This window comes from Trachurus japonicus, chromosome 6, assembly GCF_045865225.1.
Source record: "Trachurus japonicus isolate A0001 chromosome 6, Traja_1.0".
In the NCBI taxonomy this organism is placed as follows: domain Eukaryota; kingdom Metazoa; phylum Chordata; class Actinopteri; order Carangiformes; family Carangidae; genus Trachurus; species Trachurus japonicus.
This window is the reverse complement of record NC_140912.1, coordinates 28,865,628-28,884,995: the sequence shown is the minus strand read 5'-3', so window position 1 is coordinate 28,884,995 and position 19,368 is coordinate 28,865,628. Positions and strand designations below refer to the sequence as shown.

The 19,368-nt window shown below is 39.9% G+C and overlaps 1 protein-coding gene across 1 annotated transcript in view; it reads left to right on the top strand.

Moving 5' to 3' along the window:
- Positions 1-3,125, top strand: part of LOC146986361 (solute carrier family 23 member 2) — a 58,096-nt gene extending 54,971 nt beyond the window's left edge. The window contains exons 11-12 of the mRNA XM_085780141.1: positions 2,551-2,646; positions 2,780-3,125. Of these exons, the coding sequence (XP_085636267.1) occupies positions 2,551-2,646; positions 2,780-2,949 (266 nt within the window). The 3' untranslated portion in view covers positions 2,950-3,125. The remainder of the gene's footprint in view (positions 1-2,550; positions 2,647-2,779) is intronic.
- The last annotated feature ends 16,243 nt before the right edge of the window (positions 3,126-19,368 follow it).

Genomic DNA, 19,368 nt, shown 5'->3' with positions numbered 1-19,368 from the left:
ACCTAAGGGGCATTATGAAAACGAGGCATCGGACATGCAGGCATCCACATGTTCAATGGCGCTCTGTACACACCCATGTGCTGGTGGCAACACATGCCACATGAAAGGCCAAACTCTGACTCAAGAGAAAAACCGTGGTGCCACGGTGGTCTGGTGATTATTCATGCTGCCCGGCCACCAAACAACGCTCGGCAAATCTAAGATATCTTGGACTCTCCTGTGGAATTACAGGATTTTTAATTTCCCGTTATCACAATTGCACTTTATGTTTCTAGCATAAAATACGATAATTTACTAACCCAGATAACTTTGTTGTCATTACAAGTCATTCCGACGAAATTAGATCCAGCCAAGAGCCGCGTATATCCATATAATGCGAGTCTACAGGGCACCGCAACGCAGCCTCTAAATAACACATTATCTGCCACGAAACTTTTTCATTTCACCAATATTTTGTTATGATACGCTTGTGCTATTCCTCTCTGAGTCCAGGGTTACCTGTTATCAACATTCGGGGTCTGTAGGTTGACCTAATAACCTCTGACCTGGATGATGTCATCTCTGACTACCTAAAAATTGCGTCGAATGCCAAAGTGGAATGATTATTATCAGAATGAGCCGGGTAGCGCTCAGAGATGACATCATCCAGGTCAGAGGTTAGTAGGTCAACCTACAGACCCCGGATGTTGATAACAGCTAACCCCGGACTCAGAGGAGAATAGCACTAGCGTATCCTAACAAAATATGAATGAAATGTGAAATATGAAATACATGAAATATGAGTTTCGTGGCAGATACAGTAATGTGTTATTTAGAGGCTGCATTCTGCTGTCCTGTAGACGGATATACGCGGCTCTCGGCTGGATGTAATTTCGTCAGAACAACTTGTAATGACACCAAAGTTATCCGGGTGAGTAAATTATCATATTTTATGCTAGAAATAAGGTCCAGATTGTAAAAAAACGGCAATTCCCCTTTAATGGAGGAAAGTTTTCTCATAGTGTGTGTCGTGTAAATAGCTAAGCTAAGGCTGGGTCAGAGCAAGAAGATCTGATGACATGCAAGACACAAAGATAGTGAAAGAGGATGTAGAAGTACAGATAAGGCTTCAAAGTTAAAGGTTGACTCATTAAAAAAATTCCAAATGTAACAATGAATGCCAAATTCATGTAGCATGTAGTCATGCATACAGTTTTGGTTTTACATGGCTGGAGACACCTATCTATGTGATTACTGCGTGAACCAATACAATGAAATGTAAACAGATCTGGAAAAAATCCAGTTCCCACTTGCAGTATGTTTACTTTCTTTGTTTAAATCTATTTTATGAGAGCTTCCAAAATGACTCACCCTTTTCTCTTTTATCTTATCTTCTGCTTAGCACCTTGCACTGCAGTAACCTGTAAGGAAAGTGTCATGTCAAAGAAGTTTGATGACTGATTACTGAGATGACACTGATGCATCTTGAAGGCCACAAGCCAACGATGATGATAAGGCATTTTTGGCATAGTGCAGGGTATTCTGGAGGTTTATTGGACCAATTAAAATTGGACTGCAAGGTCATTTAGACACTATTTCGGTAAGATGCAAGGCTGTTGAATTTGAATCAAGTAATCACCTGATTTACTCTACCTGCCCAGTTTAGTCTTTATTACCAATTTTTTTTCACTACACTGCTCTAGTAAAACTCTATAGTCTTCAGTCTTTTTTAGATATTTTTAGTGCTAGTTTTTAGGGACATAGGGCACCCATTTAATTACTATTTCAATATATTTTTCATATTTTTCAATTTTTTCTCTTTTTCTTTTGACTGTTGGAGCTGATGATTGTACATTTTGTGCAAACATACACACACGCAAACACACACACACACACACACATGTTGAATAAGGAGCGTTCAAGATCATGTTTTCGCCATGTCACATTTCAGCCCGATGTATTTCATTATACAACCCAGACGCTGGGGTGAGTCGTAACATTTCCCTTTTTGTGTTTGAGACTAAACCTGACATGTTCTGTTTGTGTTACGGTAAAAACACCTTCACCACCCAACACATGTAACCAGTTTGCATTAAAGTTTGAACACACCACCCTAGAAGAACTCTGACCTAGATGCAGACAGAAATGTTCAAAAATGTTACAGCCAAACTATTTACATATAATTACATATAAAGAGAAAAAAAATGTCTGTATGACAATTTTTGGACATGTGGAAGGAATTAAAATTTAAGTGTATGGCTCAGAGGGCTCAACACACAGAGATATGGTTTGTCTGGCCAAGAAATCCAGAATGCAGGTATGCGATCCATCGAACAGACGGGTTGGAGCCAGACTGTGTGCGGATTGGCTGTTATCCTGTCGTACAGGATTTACTGTCAAGCCCCAGTTGCTGTTGGTTTTGGTTTGAGGGAGCTTGTATATCTTTCTGGTTTTAGTAGGCTGAACTAAAACCTGACCTCCATCTTTGAGGTGTCACATTGTTATTTCTCAAGCTACTGGAGTTGTTAATTTCTGTTTGTACTTTTTGTCTTTGTTTGTTTCGTTTTGCAGGAATACAAGAGCTTGACCAAATAATTGTGGTGCTGTTCACCACGCACATGTTCATCGGAGGGTTCTTCGGGTTCATCCTGGACAACACTATCCCAGGTACGATGAAAGTTGTGGGTTTGTGTCTTAAATCAATAAAGGGATCAATAAAGTTCTATTCTATTCTATTCTAAATTATCACACAAGCTCTGGTATCATCATCATCAGCTGATTGTGTCTTTTCACTTCTCAGGTACAGACAAAGAGCGGGGCCTCAAGAGCTGGCAAGACAAGGTGCAAGCAGGAAGCAAAAACATCTGTGACCCATCGTGCTACGATATCCCCTTCTGCAACAATATATTTAAGCGGTATAAATGTTTCCAGTATCTGCCCTTCCTCCCTTCTTACAAGAACGGCAAGTAAAGAAGAGTTAACTTCATCAGAAGATTGTTTATTGGCCGTGTAAAGCCCAAACAATAGACACTGAACTCTGAAGAACGAAAATGTGTTTCATGTTGGCACAAATTGCTTTTACATTCCAGTTTTCTTCCCATAGGTTAAAAACATACAGGTTTAGGCCAGGGAAGGCAATTCTATTTGTATAGCCCATTTTTACAAACAGATTGTCTCAAAATGCTTTACATAGCATCATAACAACATCATCTGCCCTTAGACCCTCACATCGACTGAGGAAAAACTCCTGAGAAAACCCTTTTACAGGTCTACTGTCTGGAATAAGAAGTCGTAAAGATAACTGTAGACTTCTAACACACATTGCACACCGCCAGACATTGTAAATGTTGACCCACTCCTTAAACACACAGTATATTATCACAAGTTATCACAGTGGTGCTGTACTCAGCTGCGTTTTTAACCTGCATTGACAAGTGCTTGGCCCTGAATATGTACATCTGAAGGAATCAGAGCTCCAATCTAGAGCTAATAACTTCTTTATTCCTTTGTTCTTATAATGTAAGATATTGATTTAGTCGTTTTTGATTTGAATTTATAGAGCAGCGTTGAGTTCCTGTGCCTCTTTACAGCTGGAATTCAACAAAATAAAACATCCCACTCCCTTCCCCTTCACGTCATTTGTAGGTTGACAAAACATTTGTAGTGCCTGAACAAGCAAAGAGCAGTAATGGAAGACTGCAGAGCAGTCATCAGTCTTCATGAAGCGCTCTTTAAGGTATTAATTAGACACAACTTTGAGCCAAGATAAAAGAGATAAAACAGGAATATACATCTTCAAATCTGCAAGAGTATGTGACACCACTGGCCGGCCAGCTGAGTGTTGGATTTTTCCCATTGGTCATCTTTCAATCAATTGGTCTATACTTTATTAAAAAAAAAAGAATACAATATCATTATATGCCTTTAATCTAAGGTAAAAGAAATAAAAAATTTAAATCCAGGCAACACAAACACAAAACATCCTCTAACTCTTTCAACTTAAAAGACCACTATTGTTTCAGATTTTCTTTAGCCTATAGAAACACCAACAAAATAAAAAATAAAAATAGGTTTCATTGTCCTGCACTCCTGTGACAGTATCCCTATATTATTTTTTTTTAAATGTTGATGGTGACTTAAATAAATAATAAGAGTTTTGGCACACCTGGCCAGGGGATGCTATCCATGGTACTGAAAAGGGGATTTAATTCTGTCAAGTTAAACTTTGCATTTAATCTTAAACATGAGGAAATGTTTGTCCGTGGTCTTGTTGAACATCTTTTGGGTATGCATAGCTCTTTGACACTCACACAACAATGCACTATTATGTTGCATTATTCATGTTATTGATCTGTTTTATTGACTTTTTCATTCATATAAATGTCTGATTCTTCAATGAATATCATGTTCCAAATAAGATATACAAGATTGCTGATGTGTCATGAAACTTCTCTGGAACAGCAGTCCAGGTGTTTCAAATATATTTTAGCACACACATATTTTCAGTACAATCATTACTACCTCATCAAAACAGTTACTTTCTGGAGCAGATCATTTATTGAAAGCTTTATTATTATTGTTGTTGTTATTATTATTACAAAGTGTATTTTATGATGTCTTCAAAGACCTGTTTTCATTAACGTTATTAAGGTAAATGCTTTATACATTTTAAATTTGTTTTTGTCACTGTATAGAAGTACATTTTTGATTTATAAATATTATGCTTTCATGTTAAACATTATGTAATTTTACTAACTTTTGTACAATAATTTTGAATCATTCCTAAACTGTGACAATAAAGAGTTGTTAATAAAGACTTAATAAATAATTTACCTTTTCACCTACGGTCGTATTGCTTTAAGTGCTTCTTGAAGTTTGAGACAGGGAGAAAATGATGGTTTTAGTCTTTTTTTTAAGGGCAGATATTAGCAAAAATGCTAATATCAACATGCTAACATCCAACTACATTTTAAATCTGCAAACATTGATTATTTTCTGCCACTATAGGGCAGCAGAACTGTTCTGTGAACACAGAAATGACATTGAAGTTGGTTACATCTATCTATCTATCTATCTATCTATCTATCTATCTATCTATCTATCTATCTATCTATCTATCTATCTATCTATCTATCTATCTATCTATCTATCTATCTATCTATCTATCTATCTATCTATCTATCTATCATCTATCTTTACCAAGAATTGAGATTGTTGCTTCACTGCATCTCAATCTTTTCTGCAAGGAATCTAGAGATATCGGGTACCAACATTCTCACAGTTCGGTATCATTCAGCACTCTCAGAAGTTTGCACCCTGAAGTTTTCTGGAGGAGGACCAAGAACCGGATACTCAGCCATCTTGGTGTGGTTTCTTGGTGCCTCCCTAGTTTATATTACAATAAAACTGAAAAAAGAGGTTTTCACGCTGCAGAGTTGCTTTTGACCTACATTTAGGAGGAGGAGGAACAGGCTGTTCCAGTGCAGCTTCCTGAGACCAGACGACCTGCACTGCATCAGTTACTGTCAATGGATGTGAATCAGGTAGGTTGATGCTTTCTATTCTTTCTATTATGAAGATTAAGGGTAAAATTATCTGGTGTTGTATCAAAAAGAAAGTTACTTTAAGCTTTGTACTTCTTTCTCTATTTTTCACATTCCTAGTGAACGCTGTGGATTTGTGATAGCATGATGGCAATAAATGACAGGCATTTTTTGTGAATGAATATTATTATCTGAATGTTTTTTAAGACGAAAATATGGAATTTGATGAGAAGTGACCTATTGGTGCCACACATCTTGTTTTACTGCTCAGATGGCTAAAGAGAAGGTTAATTGGGTAAATGTAAATGCTGAGATTAGGCTCCTAGTGGTAAGGGTTAAAGTAAGGTTTATGCATAGCGCTCCAGTGGGAGACTGGATAAGTTCTGCATCGATTTGCATGTGGATACAGGATGTTTTTTGTTTTTTTTCCATATCCAAAATCTTGCCTTTAAAAACAAGCTTTCAAGTTTATGTTTCCCTGCTGTTTTTTCTCATCCTCTCCTCACTGATCTTGAAAATCTTGAAAAGCTCTTCCTTTCCTGTATTTAGGGCCTACAGCGGATCTGACGGTAAAGATTAGCCTCTCAGCCTCAAACAAGAAGTTGTGAGTGATCAAAAGGTCTCCACTGATCTCCTGATCTCCATGGCCTGGCATTTTTGCAACAAAGGTCGGAGGTTCAATCCCCTGTGGTATTTACTGTCTACCTGCCAGCACCGTGCAATGCATCGACTTTTTTTTTTTTGTTTGAAGGTGGTATGGGTGTCTTGATCTCGAAAATACCACGTATCATGTTTTGCATAGTTGCTCCTTCCAGGTAATGTTGTAGATACAGAAGTGAAGATAATGTTCCTGTGAAGTGACACAGATGGGTGATACTTATCTGATCTACGATTGAGATCTGCTATAATCTGATTTTTTATTCTTAAAGGTTTTAAATTTAAGCCGGAGATCATAAACTGCTTCTCCCACAGAGAGCAGTTTTCATGGATCAAAGCTTCTCAAACTGTTTGTTTCCAATCAAGACCGCAGATGCTTTTTTTAATAAGATTTTATCCCACGGTCCCTCATCTGATAGATTTTTCCTTTTAAATATTTTTCTACGGAAAGTTTTTGATTCAGATGATGAACAACACACTCATGGACTCTGTCATTGGTCAATTATGGACTAGATTATAGGGAAAGTCATTCCTTTGTTTTGGTGGAGACCCCCAAGATGTTCCTCAAGGACCTCAAGTTAAGTTATAACAAATGATTTCATTTGTTCAGATAGCCGTTGCCTTTCATGGTGACCTGTTTGGTGGTACAAAGTTTACGCTTTCACCAAATATGGTTGATTTGCATCTGTATGTCTCGGGTCCTACGTATTATCTCTCAGAGATCTCAGAGCTGCAGCTCAAACATCAGATGAGGAAATAAGATGATGTCTGATTGCAGACCCAAGAGTAATAACTCACCAGAGTGGTGGTGAGCAACCAACACCAGCTGATCATGCTCACTATGCATTGAAGCATTTAGTGTCAGATAAGCCACCATAAGATATAGTGACATAGCAGGTGAAAATGGAGTCACACACACACACACACACACACACACACACACACACACACACACACACACACACACACAGTGAGGACCATATGGGAGTGCCATGTGGCTGGGAGAAGTGCCAAGTCTGACACCAAGACCGTCACCCGGTCAAGGAACAGGCCAGTTGCACAGATATATATTGAAGGCGGTGGTCGAGCCCTGCACTCTGTTGGCGCAAATCTAACGGGATTACTAAATCCTAATCAGGATTGACTTGAATCGACAGATGCAAGTGTTAATTAAGTGAAGAGGCACCTTCGGCCACAATGTCCTGAACGTGAGGTATTTGAGAAAGTCTGTCAGGGCATTACCTGCTGCTGCCGCTGCTGCCGCTGCTTTTCATCCTCTGAGAACGTGACTCATCTTGGAGGCGCGCCACCTCTGAAGATGAAGGTTTTTGCATTTCTTGATGGGATGGTGGAGGTGGCAGATACAAAACTACGCCAGTCAATGCTGAATGAGAAAATCAGCTCCAGCTTTTATTCAATTCTATTAAAATCATGACCATGACAAAACATGTTTTATTGTAGGAGAAATTAAGAGAAAAACCACAATGGCACTCATGTACAAACCTTTTTCAGTGAACACTGTTTTTTGATTCTGCCCCAAATTTCAAAATCTTACCATGTGTAGATGTTTTTGAAAGTTTTCAACAATTAATTGGTGACTTGTGAAAATGTGGTGGGGATTTCCGGATTTTAGATGACTTCACCAAAAGTTGTGAGAATATCAGAGAGAGTAAAATAAAATCACCAAATTCAACCCCAAGACCAACAGATCAGGGAGTAGAGCAAAAGATGGTGCAGATTTATTTCCTCTTGCTTAAGCTACTTTATGCAGCTTTACTCTAAGGTACACCATATTGAATTAGCCCACAGGCCCAGAAGGGCTGGGAGCTGCTATTTATCAGTCTAAATTGGATCATGATCATTCTGGAAAATCTCCAACATGGTCAGTATCAAAAAACAGTTACGGACATTTTTTGTATAAAAAAGAAAAAAGAAAAAAAAGAAGTCAGTTTTCTCCCTGAACCATACACATGTTAGACCTCATTGTCATGCACTTTGAACCAATGTTTGAACCATTGTAATACATTTAGAGCATGTGTCCTGGCGTTCCACCAAAATAAAAGCACAGTAAAAGTGCAAAGTGCAAAGTCATATTCTACATTGGCCAGCATACACATATAGGTAGGCTATACTTTATTATACTTAATATATAGCCTATATATGAGATCCTTGGGCAATAGTCTTCTGTTGCTTAGATGACCCCCAAGGCTCTGGATTGACCTGAGGAAATAAGGTTGTCTGAGTCAGTGTATTTTTTTAAAGTCTTTCCTTAAAAGACATTTCCTGATTTTAGCTGGGCTGCAGGTTTTCTTCTGTCATTTACCTGCTTAGTTTAGCTTCTCTGTTATCAGCTCTGTCAGTATTTATTCTCATTCGAATGTTGAATTTGATCCCCTGTGTTTTATCAATCTTTATTGGGATTTTATTTTCTAGCTTTTTACAGTTATCTTTGTTTTCTCTCTTAAGCAATTTGTACTACATTTTTTTGATAAGTGCTCGATGAATAAAGTTTATTATTATTATATTGTTTGTACAGCTTAGGCTTCTATGCAAACGACATCACTTTTCGGAGTTGTATGAAATTATTGTGTGTGTGTGTGTGTGTGTGTGTGTGTGTGAACCACAATAAGTTAATGATAAAATGTCTGATTAATATTCAGTTAGTAGTCAGTTTGAGATAAATACGATTTAAATGCATGAATGATTTCTTGTTAAAATGTGTTCCTTTAAAAAGGTATATGTCTTGTGTTGTTAGAAGGCAAATAAGTAATAATGATTTTACACAACATCCAGTTCACTCCCTGCTCAAACATAAACACTGCACATACAACTTCAGACACAAACGACCAGACAGCATCATCACACACAGATCACGCTTTTTCAACAGTTTCTACCCGGCTACAGTCAGACTTCTAGCAAACACAAAATAACCCGGGCAGATGGCAATACAACACGCACCTACCTCAGTAGCACTTGGCACTTTTTACACCTATTTATTCTTACATTTTATTTATTTACAGATAGCTACAGATCTCTGGCCTTTTAGAAATTGTATGTCCTTGTCCTTTTCTTAATCCCAGGCTTGAGCCTTTTTAAAGTGTTTTTCGTTGTGTCTTGTATGTCCTTGTGTGTTTTTTGTTTTTCCACCTGACCTGGAACAACCGTACAAAAATTCCTATGTGTGTATGCACAAATGGCAAATAAAGATTTTGACTTTGACTTTTGAAAATGTATTACTTACCTTAAAGAATTGACATTTCCTGATGATTTGAAGCGTCGGCCCCGCTGTCTGCTCCACACAGTCACGCTGTATTCCAAAGTCCACTTTTAAAGCAGTTTCTGTGTCAGTCCCAGTGCTGTTGGTGGCTAACGTTGTAAGTCACTGTGTCCAACACACACAGTTGATGCTACACCACTCTCCGTCAGAGTAGCTATGTAGTGTCCTATGCATGTGGTAATGACATGAAACCACTGAAACCAGTGTTTAACTTAGCCTCTCAGCGGCAGTCACCATGGTATCTGTTCAGAAGCATATTCAGTAGCGCAACAGTTTTTTTTAAGGTCAAGGTCAAGGTCAAGTTTATTTATATAGCACCTTGAACCAAAGTGCTTTACAGTTAAAACAATTTCAATTACAGTTTAAACATCAGATAAAAACACAATAATAAAAGCACAATAAATAAAATAAACATCGGATAAAACATTGGATAAAAGCACAACATACAATAAAACTGTAATGATAAAACAACCGGTCAAGGGTTAAAAGCCAGGGAAAAGAGGTGGGTTTTCAATAAAGATTTAAAATGTACTAAGTTTGGAGCTGTTCTGATTGGGAATGGCAGGCTATTCCAGAGTTTAGGAGCGGCGACCGCAAAAGCTCGATCGCCTAAAATAGTGTTTGTCTTCTTTGATAATTACCATTAGGCTCAAAAATGTAATGGATGGTAAAATTTCTATTTTTGTAGCATTACAGTGTTTCCCCAGTTTAAAAGGAAAAAGACCGCATCTGCATTATGAAACTGCTGTCCACATAGCCTAGTTACTATAAAATTATATCAAAGATTAACTAACTTCAGCAATTGTGTCCTGCTAACAAGTGAATCCATGTTTCTTTGGTGTAAACTCTGCAGGCTGTCATCATCTGAACGCAATTAAAAAATATATGAGTAACTCTTTACAAAATTGAACAAGCCTGTCAATGACAACTATGTGAAATCTGCAATGCACTCTGCTGTAATGAACAAGTAAATGTCTGTAGCTTTAAAAAAAAAAAAAATACATTTCCGGTAAAAACGTGAAAGAGGAAGAGCATGCGCCGCCGCGCGAGGAGGGGGACATCAACAGAGAGTTGAATGGCTGGTGATGACTCAGCCTCGTGCGTAGCTGGAGACAGACTTTACCACGTTCATCGTGTTTTCTTTTTTGTTTGTTCTTTTACTTTTCTGTTGGACTGTGAGCTGTCATGCCCGTTGACAGGCTCTTATGGGAGTGATTTGGGACTTTTTGCTGCAGACAAAGCTTGTTCACTTAGCTGCTACGTGAGCTAACTCCGCTAGCCTAGCCTAGCCTAGCCTCATCCTGGCGGGAGAGACGTTTCTCTGCATGAACGTCGGAGGAGGAGACCCAGACCTGAAGGAGCTTCACCAAAGGTCAGGTGGTGCTGAGGATGGATTTTTACCTTTCTGCTGGCCTGGGTGAGTCTGTGGTCTGTGCTGCGTCTGACGGAGAAACACAGGAGGGGGCTCTTTCATGTGCTTTTTGCACATTTCTAATACAGATTAAAAACTGAAATAGCCTACTGTGTTCAGTGTTATTTAGCAGGCCATTTATATTTGCACTTTATTAAGGTTTACAAAAAAAAGTAGGCTACTGCCATTAGTCTCGCAATAGTTATTGATGAAAGTCATATGCAATAAATATTATAGTTATAAATTGAAGAAGCAATAAGCGGAAATGCATTATTTCTAGACTGAAGGAATTAAAAAATCGCTACGTGAAGAACTAGAGGTGTAATTTCAACTGGAGTATGGGATGATGTCACACACCCGCACTCTGTGTTGATCTCCAGCCTCATGTTTACAAGCCGGTCGGCTGAGCGTTCATGTGCTGCCTCCTCCCTCCTTATAAAACGCCACAGCCAGTGAGTAGTGGCAGCGGCAGCATTTTCAAACTGAAATGGCAGACAACGGAACGAAACGTTCAAATGAAGACGAGTAGGACCCGACATTGCCTCAAAAAAATAAACAACGGTCGTTGGCAAAGAAGTTGTCTGATAAAGAAAGGGATAAAACCCAAATCAACATTGACCATGCGTTTCCGAGGTGTAGAGCGCTGCGAGAGCTAAAGGGGCTACAGTTTGACTCGGAGCTAGCTCTTCTTCTCCTGGACAGGCAAGTAACAACATAAAGTCAAATGTCTGCTTTAATTAGTGTTACAGTAACTTTAGGCACATGTCGCTATATTGCTTTGGGTATGTAGCATGGGTTAATGTGCGGAGATGGAGTTGTTAGCAGCTCGGTCATCAGCAATGGGTCATGAGTTAACGGTTGTGTTCGGTGAGCTGTCGGGCCTTGTACTGCAAACCACGTCTTTTACTATTCCCTGCTAAGTTAGAAAGTTTTAGCTGACTGTAACAGGTGATATTTTTTTTTACTACAAGTAAAAAGAAGCTATTTGCCCGTGATGAAATACTGTTGCCTTTAATACTGTTACTGATACCGTAAATTCTGGACTATAAGCCGCTACCTTTTTCACACGCTTTGAACCCTGCGGCCTATACAACGATGCCGCTAATTTATAGATTTTTACTGGCTAACTCTAGCAGGAAGCGCAAAAGTGAGACAGACGTGTGGGGAAAGATGATGCATGCAAAGTGCAAAGACACTAGTTTTGAGTTTTGGTGCAGTGTTTTATTTTCTGACCAGGCATGTTACTGTCGCGTTGGTGCTGTGTTGATGCCGTGTTGGTGCCGTACTGCAGATTTTCAGGCACAGTTTGAAAGAAAGCATTTCTCACTGCTCAATAGTCCGGAAATTACGGTAATTCTTTCCTTTTTCAGCTATGAAAAGGGCCCATTGGCATCAACGCCACTTAAAACAACCCGCTTGGGAGTTGTGCCTCCTGCATTGTCAGATATTGATGAGGGTGAAGCTTCTGATGGGTAAGAGGTTTTGAGAATGCTGTCTCTCTGTGTCATGTTCGTGTTCCAAGGATGAGGCCGTGTTGATAGCAAGTAACTTAGTTTAATGTCTCACGTTCTCAATAACATACATGTGGCTCCATGCAGTCTTGCTCTACTCTCTTATACGGTACGGTAAGCTGACTACAAACCAGTACTGCCGCCTAGCAGTCAAACATGTAATAACATCCAATCATAACACTCTGAACCTGCTGTTTTCATGTAAGCATCTTATTTTTTTCTTTCCTTGAGAACCGGGGGAACTATTGAAGATATGTTTTATCCTTGGTTATCTAATATGTGTATATAGGGAGGGCCAATTTCAAGTGGGAGGCATAGAAATGCTTGGCACTGATGTGGGTGAGACTACACTGTCTGGAAGCATCAGAGGTTTGCAAAATTCTAGACAGGTGAGTTTTCTGGTTGTACTTTTTAGATATTCTGAGAATATTCTGGATTTATATTTCACCATGCTCATTAGATCCTGTATTGAACAAAGTAAACTCTGTAACTTCAGGTACTGTTCATTATCCTTGCATCACATTATTTTTGTCTTTACAGTTTTGATGTGGGACAGATGGACCTTGAGGACCACGCAAACACACTGGAAAATTGTGTGTAAGTAACATAAACAGTAACCCTCTATTTTTTTTAAAATCATTTTTTGAAATAATAAAATCTCCATGTATTAAATAATTGCAGTGTTGTCTGAGTCCGAAGATGGCTCAGGAGAACTGTCTGGCCAGACAAAGGACAGTTCTGATGAGCATTATCTGCCTCTTTTCTACACAACACTGGTGTTTGTGTTGTTTTTGTTTTACATGCATCTCATCTTTAACTTTATGCTCTGTTTTTCTGATCCTGCAGATTAGAAGCAACTATGGAATCAAGGCCCAAAATAGATGAACTGCCTGTCAATTTCAACAGATGAGACAGTCCGATCTCCCCCCAGAGGCCTTCCACTGAACAGCTCAGAGTCTTGAGTGAAGGTGATGTTATTGGGTCCCGTGCATCTATCATATACTATGAGAAGAGTTTATTTCAGCTGGTTAAAATGGTTGACCTTCCAGTGAGATGGTGTCAACACAATTTCCTCAGGACATATGTGCAAAGCCAGCCCCCATTTGAGTGTTGTATACAACAAAGGGGCACTGCATTCATTGTTGAATGGGTAACAGTCACATCCTAATAATCTTGATATAATTGGTGGATGTCTGTCTGTTTCTTGTTTTTTTTTTTTTTGCTGTTAGCATTGTCAGTTTTTCAAAGCATTATGACACTTATATGTATTAAACTAGTATTATCACAGCCAGCCATCAAGTTTGGAATGTTGGTAGATGACTTCGTGCTGGGAACAAACATCCTTTTGAGTGGTGACAACTACTCAAAGGTCGCACTTCTGTTCCGCTTCATGAACATGGGAATGCTCAATGCCACCAGCTTCTACAACATTCAGGACACCTACTGTGTTGACACAATTACATAGTTTGGGGATGATAAAAGGTCAGAGGTCATTCAGCGTCTACAGGGCCAGGATGTTGTTTGTTTGGGTAAGTTATGAATATAACAAAACAATTATAGATTCCAATGAATGTTGTCACCTTAGTTATATTTTAAAATAAGAATTGTTGTGCCAAAACATCAGTACTAATCTTCTCATAATCTCCAGGCTGCACTTGGAAAAGGGAATGGCACACTCCTCACCTGGTTAAAGGACATCGTTAACCATTTCTGGTGGTGCTGCAAGAAGGCTGACACGGCAGAACAGTTTTTTGTGAGTTTACATATGTGATTCTTATGGTCATATGCAGCCCTGATTTGTATTTTACTTTTAAATTCGGGGACAATACGAAGGTTAAACGAGTAAAACATGTGATAATAGATCCTGCCATCATGAACATCTGCAAGAATTCACCCAAAAGGAAACCATCCAGGAGAACTCTGTGGCACACAAGGCCCTACTGCATATGATTCAGAACAAGAGATGGCTAAAGGATGTCCACAAATATTTAACTTTCAGGTAAATTTATTATACATGTGTAAAAACCAATAACTAAGAACACATTTTTAACAATGTGTGTCCCATTTAGATTGACGGCTGACCTAGAGGCTTTCCAGAGTCACATTCTAATGTATGCCAGCAAGCGCTATGCTTTCTCACCGCCTGTGTATAAAGCCAGAGTTCTTCTTGCTGCCTTGGACTACAACTTTCACCTCCAAAGAGCATTAATGCAATCAAAAGATGGCAAGAAGATGTGAGTTTCATTTTCGCACGATGACATTTACAATTCATGTCACAAAATATACATGTTGATAATTATTTGTGTCTTTATTTAGTATTAGGGATGATAACTATGAAAATGCAGCCATCATGTGGTTTGTAAGTAACTTTACTTAAATATATACGTAATTTACGTAGTTTCCAAAATTGTAGAAATACTGTTTTTCAGATTAAAAAGGCTCTACAAAAGAAACGCCCGGCGGTGGAGTGTATATGCCCTAAAGGCTTCTAAGATGTATGCATACATCAAGGAACTGCAGACCAAGATTGTGGCAGAGACTGTGAGGGGATGCCTGTAAGAAGACCCCAGCGCCCAGATGACCAAAGAAGACTTGGCTTACTCCCACCCATTCCCCCACGACCCACCGTGGAACTTGCAAAGACACAACTCAGAAGAGGTGATGGTAAGCAATTCTGGAGTTGTCTTCATTATTTAAAAGGGACAATACACATTAATGAACATTTGTACGTGTGCACAAATGTAAATGCGTCAGAGTTAGCAACTTGCAAATTTGCATCCGTAGTCCCTTGGCAGGTAACAGACAGAAATACACAAGAATTATACAGTGGTTCACAATCATATACACATTCATACCTATACATAAAGTGCATGTGATCTGTAAAGTGCCTGGTATAAAGTGCCAGGTTCTAAAGTGCAAGTGCAAGTTTAAATAGGTAAAGTGCAAGTCTAAATGGATGGATCCAGAATGTGGTGGCCCGCACCTGCCGCCTGGGGTGGACCAAGACATTGGAGACTACAGTAGCAGCAGTTATATAAGTGCCATTCACACACATACTTACAGAGATAAATTGCAATATAGAAAAATAAGACAAATGCAGTGCATGCATACATAGTTGTATGTAGGCATGCACTGCACAAGAAAACCAGACGAATGACCACACAAAAAAACAAGGCAAGTGCAGCGCACGCATACATACGTATATGTAGGCGCACACTGCACAACAAAACAAAAATCATGAAAGCCAAAAGTATAGAGTAAGGCGGACGGACACAGAGCACGGCACATGTGTCACGCTCCGCGAAGGTCCCGCCTAGTCATGATTACAGACTTGGTTTGTTTTAAGCCAGTTTTTGAGGTGGACCTTGAAAGTGTTATAAGTGGTGCTTTCCTTATTGTGCACGGTACATTATTCCAAATATTACAACCCTTAACCGATAGAACAGATTGACCAAAAGTTGTGCGTCTGAGAGGTACCTCGCAGTCTCCTCTGGCGGTGGCTCTGGTGGTTCTGCCACTGGTAACTTTACATTTTATATATTCTTTCAACGGAGGAGGTGCAAGTCCATTGAGCGTTTTATAAACAGCACAAGCATACTTAAAAACCTTAACATTTTCGAAACTGAAAAGGTTGTTTTTCTCAAGGATATGACAATGGTGGAGCAGTAAAGTTGACTAATCGACTAGTCTGTGTAGCCCCTAGTGAGCACCAGTGCCTCTTGCTGAGAAGCAGCCCTCGGTGGCTGCACATGCATCTATATCTAAATCCACCACTGACACACTGAGACCATGAATGCAGCACCATGGACAGGGCCTCAATGGGCTTTGAGAAGCTTTATCTTTATGTATAAATTTAGTCAACTAACTAATCTTCCTTAACTGTCTATAATTATTTATGCCTCAAGGAGGAATCTGAAAATCTTAATGCCATCCTGCTGCTGAAGGAGAGATGCAGCTCAGATTACGCTCGCTAGCAGTGCAGAAAAGTAATTTTCTTATATGGAGAGTTCAGGGTCGATTTCTTGTCCTTACTGATTTTCACTAACCGTTGTCTAACTTTATCCAGCTGTTGTAGTTTCCTGACCTTAATACTCTACTTACCATGACAGCAATTTTTCTATTACCTTAAAGCGCACATTTTTTTTTTTTTTTAATCCAGTAAAACAAAGACTGTGTGTAATATGAGATGGTGACAAACTTCTACAGAGTTTTTAACCCTTTTTTTCAGCTCCCCCCCCCCTGTGTTTTTCAGTCTGTCCACTCTTACCATACCTGAAAACAGCAGCCAGAGTTTAGTCACACAAGCTCTGATAAAACAAATTTATATTTCCTGGTCAGTGTGAAGAAAGTGGAACAACTGGAAACTAAAGAAACAAATATTTTTCTCAAGAGTTGGTTTGTATTTAAACCAGAAACTCAGATAACTTTACAAATTAATAAATAATAATCAGGGTTGGGTAGGGTATGGGTAGGGTATGGGTAGTCCCATATTGCTATGTGACAATGCTTATACAGTAGGCTAGTTCATGGGATTAAAATTAAATAAAATCACTGGCTCTACAGGAATCACATTATATTCCTCTGGCCTGTTGCTCACATGTAATTTTGGTGTATATGAGTTAGGTGTGTGAATATCTCACACACACTAGTGTCAAAAAAAAAAAAACTCGGAGCGCTGAGTGTTCAGGGAGCGACAAACTGACAAACCTCTGTCAGATGATTGAACCATGTTGTGCGCTCACTGTCCCATCATTTTCCAAGAGAACATAACCTGCTCCGGACCAGGTTAGTCGTTCAGCATTTTACCATGGAGATTTATCCCGGTAGTGAACCACCGTCGTAGTACGGAAGACCCAGAGTTAACCCTTAAGTTACCTGGATAAGCTCAAATCCTGCTTCGTAGGCTCTGGTGTCTTTGACACACAAGCTGTTCAACTTGATACGGTAACCTCGGGTATTTGGGACCGGCAGTAAATTGGGAGTCGGCTTTTACGGGTACCCGAAGTCCTGTCACCAAGCAGCAAAGGACACCACCGCGTCTCCTTCTCTCGCTCTGCGCCGGTGGGGTGCATTGGTTCACGCTCAGCACAACGTGTGAACGGAGCGGAGCCCCAATGAGCCCCGCCCCCGTGGGCACACAAGCAGCGCGTCAACGTCACCTTGCGGCCCGGCCCGGAGTTGAAATCAAACGCACCCCTGCGGTCGAGTTGAACCGAGGTGAAAACAGCACTGTGCCACTGAGCGTCCATAGAACTACATTGATTTTCAATCAAGATTCACGCGCGCGGCCGCCTCAAAATTTATAATGCAGGAAAAACCCTGCATATCGCTGGGGGCGGCACAAAATAAGGTGGAGGCGGCCGCCACGCAATTTTGAACGCAGGAAAAACCCTGATAATATTATACTTTATTATACTTAAGGGATATTTCCACATTTTGGAAAATTCGCCCAGTGCCATAATCCCTATAGTTTGAAATTGGCAGTGGCCTGATGATGCTACGTTGGATAACAATGGGGTTGGCTGGTCTCGTCAAAGTAGTCAATGAGCAACTAACTGATGTCAACCCTTCTGTGAATTTTATGACCATAACTTGTAATTTAACTGATTACATTTTTATAAAGCCTGCCACCCAGGGGCGGAGTGGCCATCGGGAGGACCGGGAGATTTCCCGGTCGGCCGGCGGCCAATAAACCCAAGTGAGCCGGCCCGCAAGCTGCCCTGCGTGGCCGTGTGGTGCTCATGAGTTAAAAGTAACTATAATCACACGTCCCCATGATAATCTCCAAGCTCTACCTCTACACCCAATTAAAAGTCCACCCATTATTTGTACCCCTTCATGTCTCACTCACTACCTCTCACTCATGGTTGATAGTGAATCAGACTCTCATCAATCCAGCCTACTAAATGATTTTTGTTTAGCCTCCTATCTTTATCTAACTATTTTACTTCAATGTTACAGAACTTTCATGACCACAAAATATAAAATAACCAGCAATTTAATTTGTTTGTTTGTTCTTAAAGTAATGTAGAATGGTCCAAAGCCTCATGGGAAATGGGAAATGCGTCAGCCTATCACTGTGAAAGTTATCATTAAACTAGCGGCTGCAGCTAAAAACAGAACGACTCACGGAAGCTACCCAGCAAACCTGATCAGTCCTGCCCGTGTGTTACGTTATCTATAAGTTATATTAATTTAACAAGACAACACAGTCCGTGCTTTACTGTAAGTGGGCCAGTGCGCGTCGGTACGCGGACCGCGGTACCGTTGAGCTGGCGGAACCTCTCACATCACAGTAGCAGCCTGCTCTGTCTTCTCCATGGGCACCGAAGCATGTTGGTGAGTAGGACAAGACCCGAAACCGTGGCGTTTGCAGCGCGCTGTCAGTAAAATCAATTTGCAGACTAGTTGAGAAGGGGAAATAAAGGAGTAAACATGACTGGATGTAATGTTATGGTCAGCAGTGTTAAGTAGGCTAAATCTGCTTGGGAGGCACTAATTGCAGCTCTTTCACATTCTGTATTTCTGTAATTTCTTGCTTTTTTTTTTAGCTAGATAAAAGTAACAATGTGTTAAAATCATGGATGTATTGGTTAAAATGCACCAGAATATGGGAAATGGTGTAGCCTTTACGAAAAAATTTCTAGGGGAGGACCCCCAGACCCCCAATTAAGTTGTTTCACCCACATTTTTTTTTTTTTTGCTTCTGGCACTCATATATTTTGCCATATGGAATGACACATAGCTCTGTTTGAGCGGTGAGCGGTACAGATATGTAAATGGTGTGTGTGTGTGTGTGGGGGGGGGGGTTGGGCCGATGGTGGGCCGGTGCGGTCAGAATTTTCCCGGTAGATTTTGGTGCCCCACTACGCCCCTGATGACACTCTATAGTTATTAAATGGCCAAAGCTGAAGTTGTGACTATTATTTTCTGCAAAATCATCTCTGGCCAGTAATCAGTGCTATAACCCCCAAAAAAGGAGATTTTGCC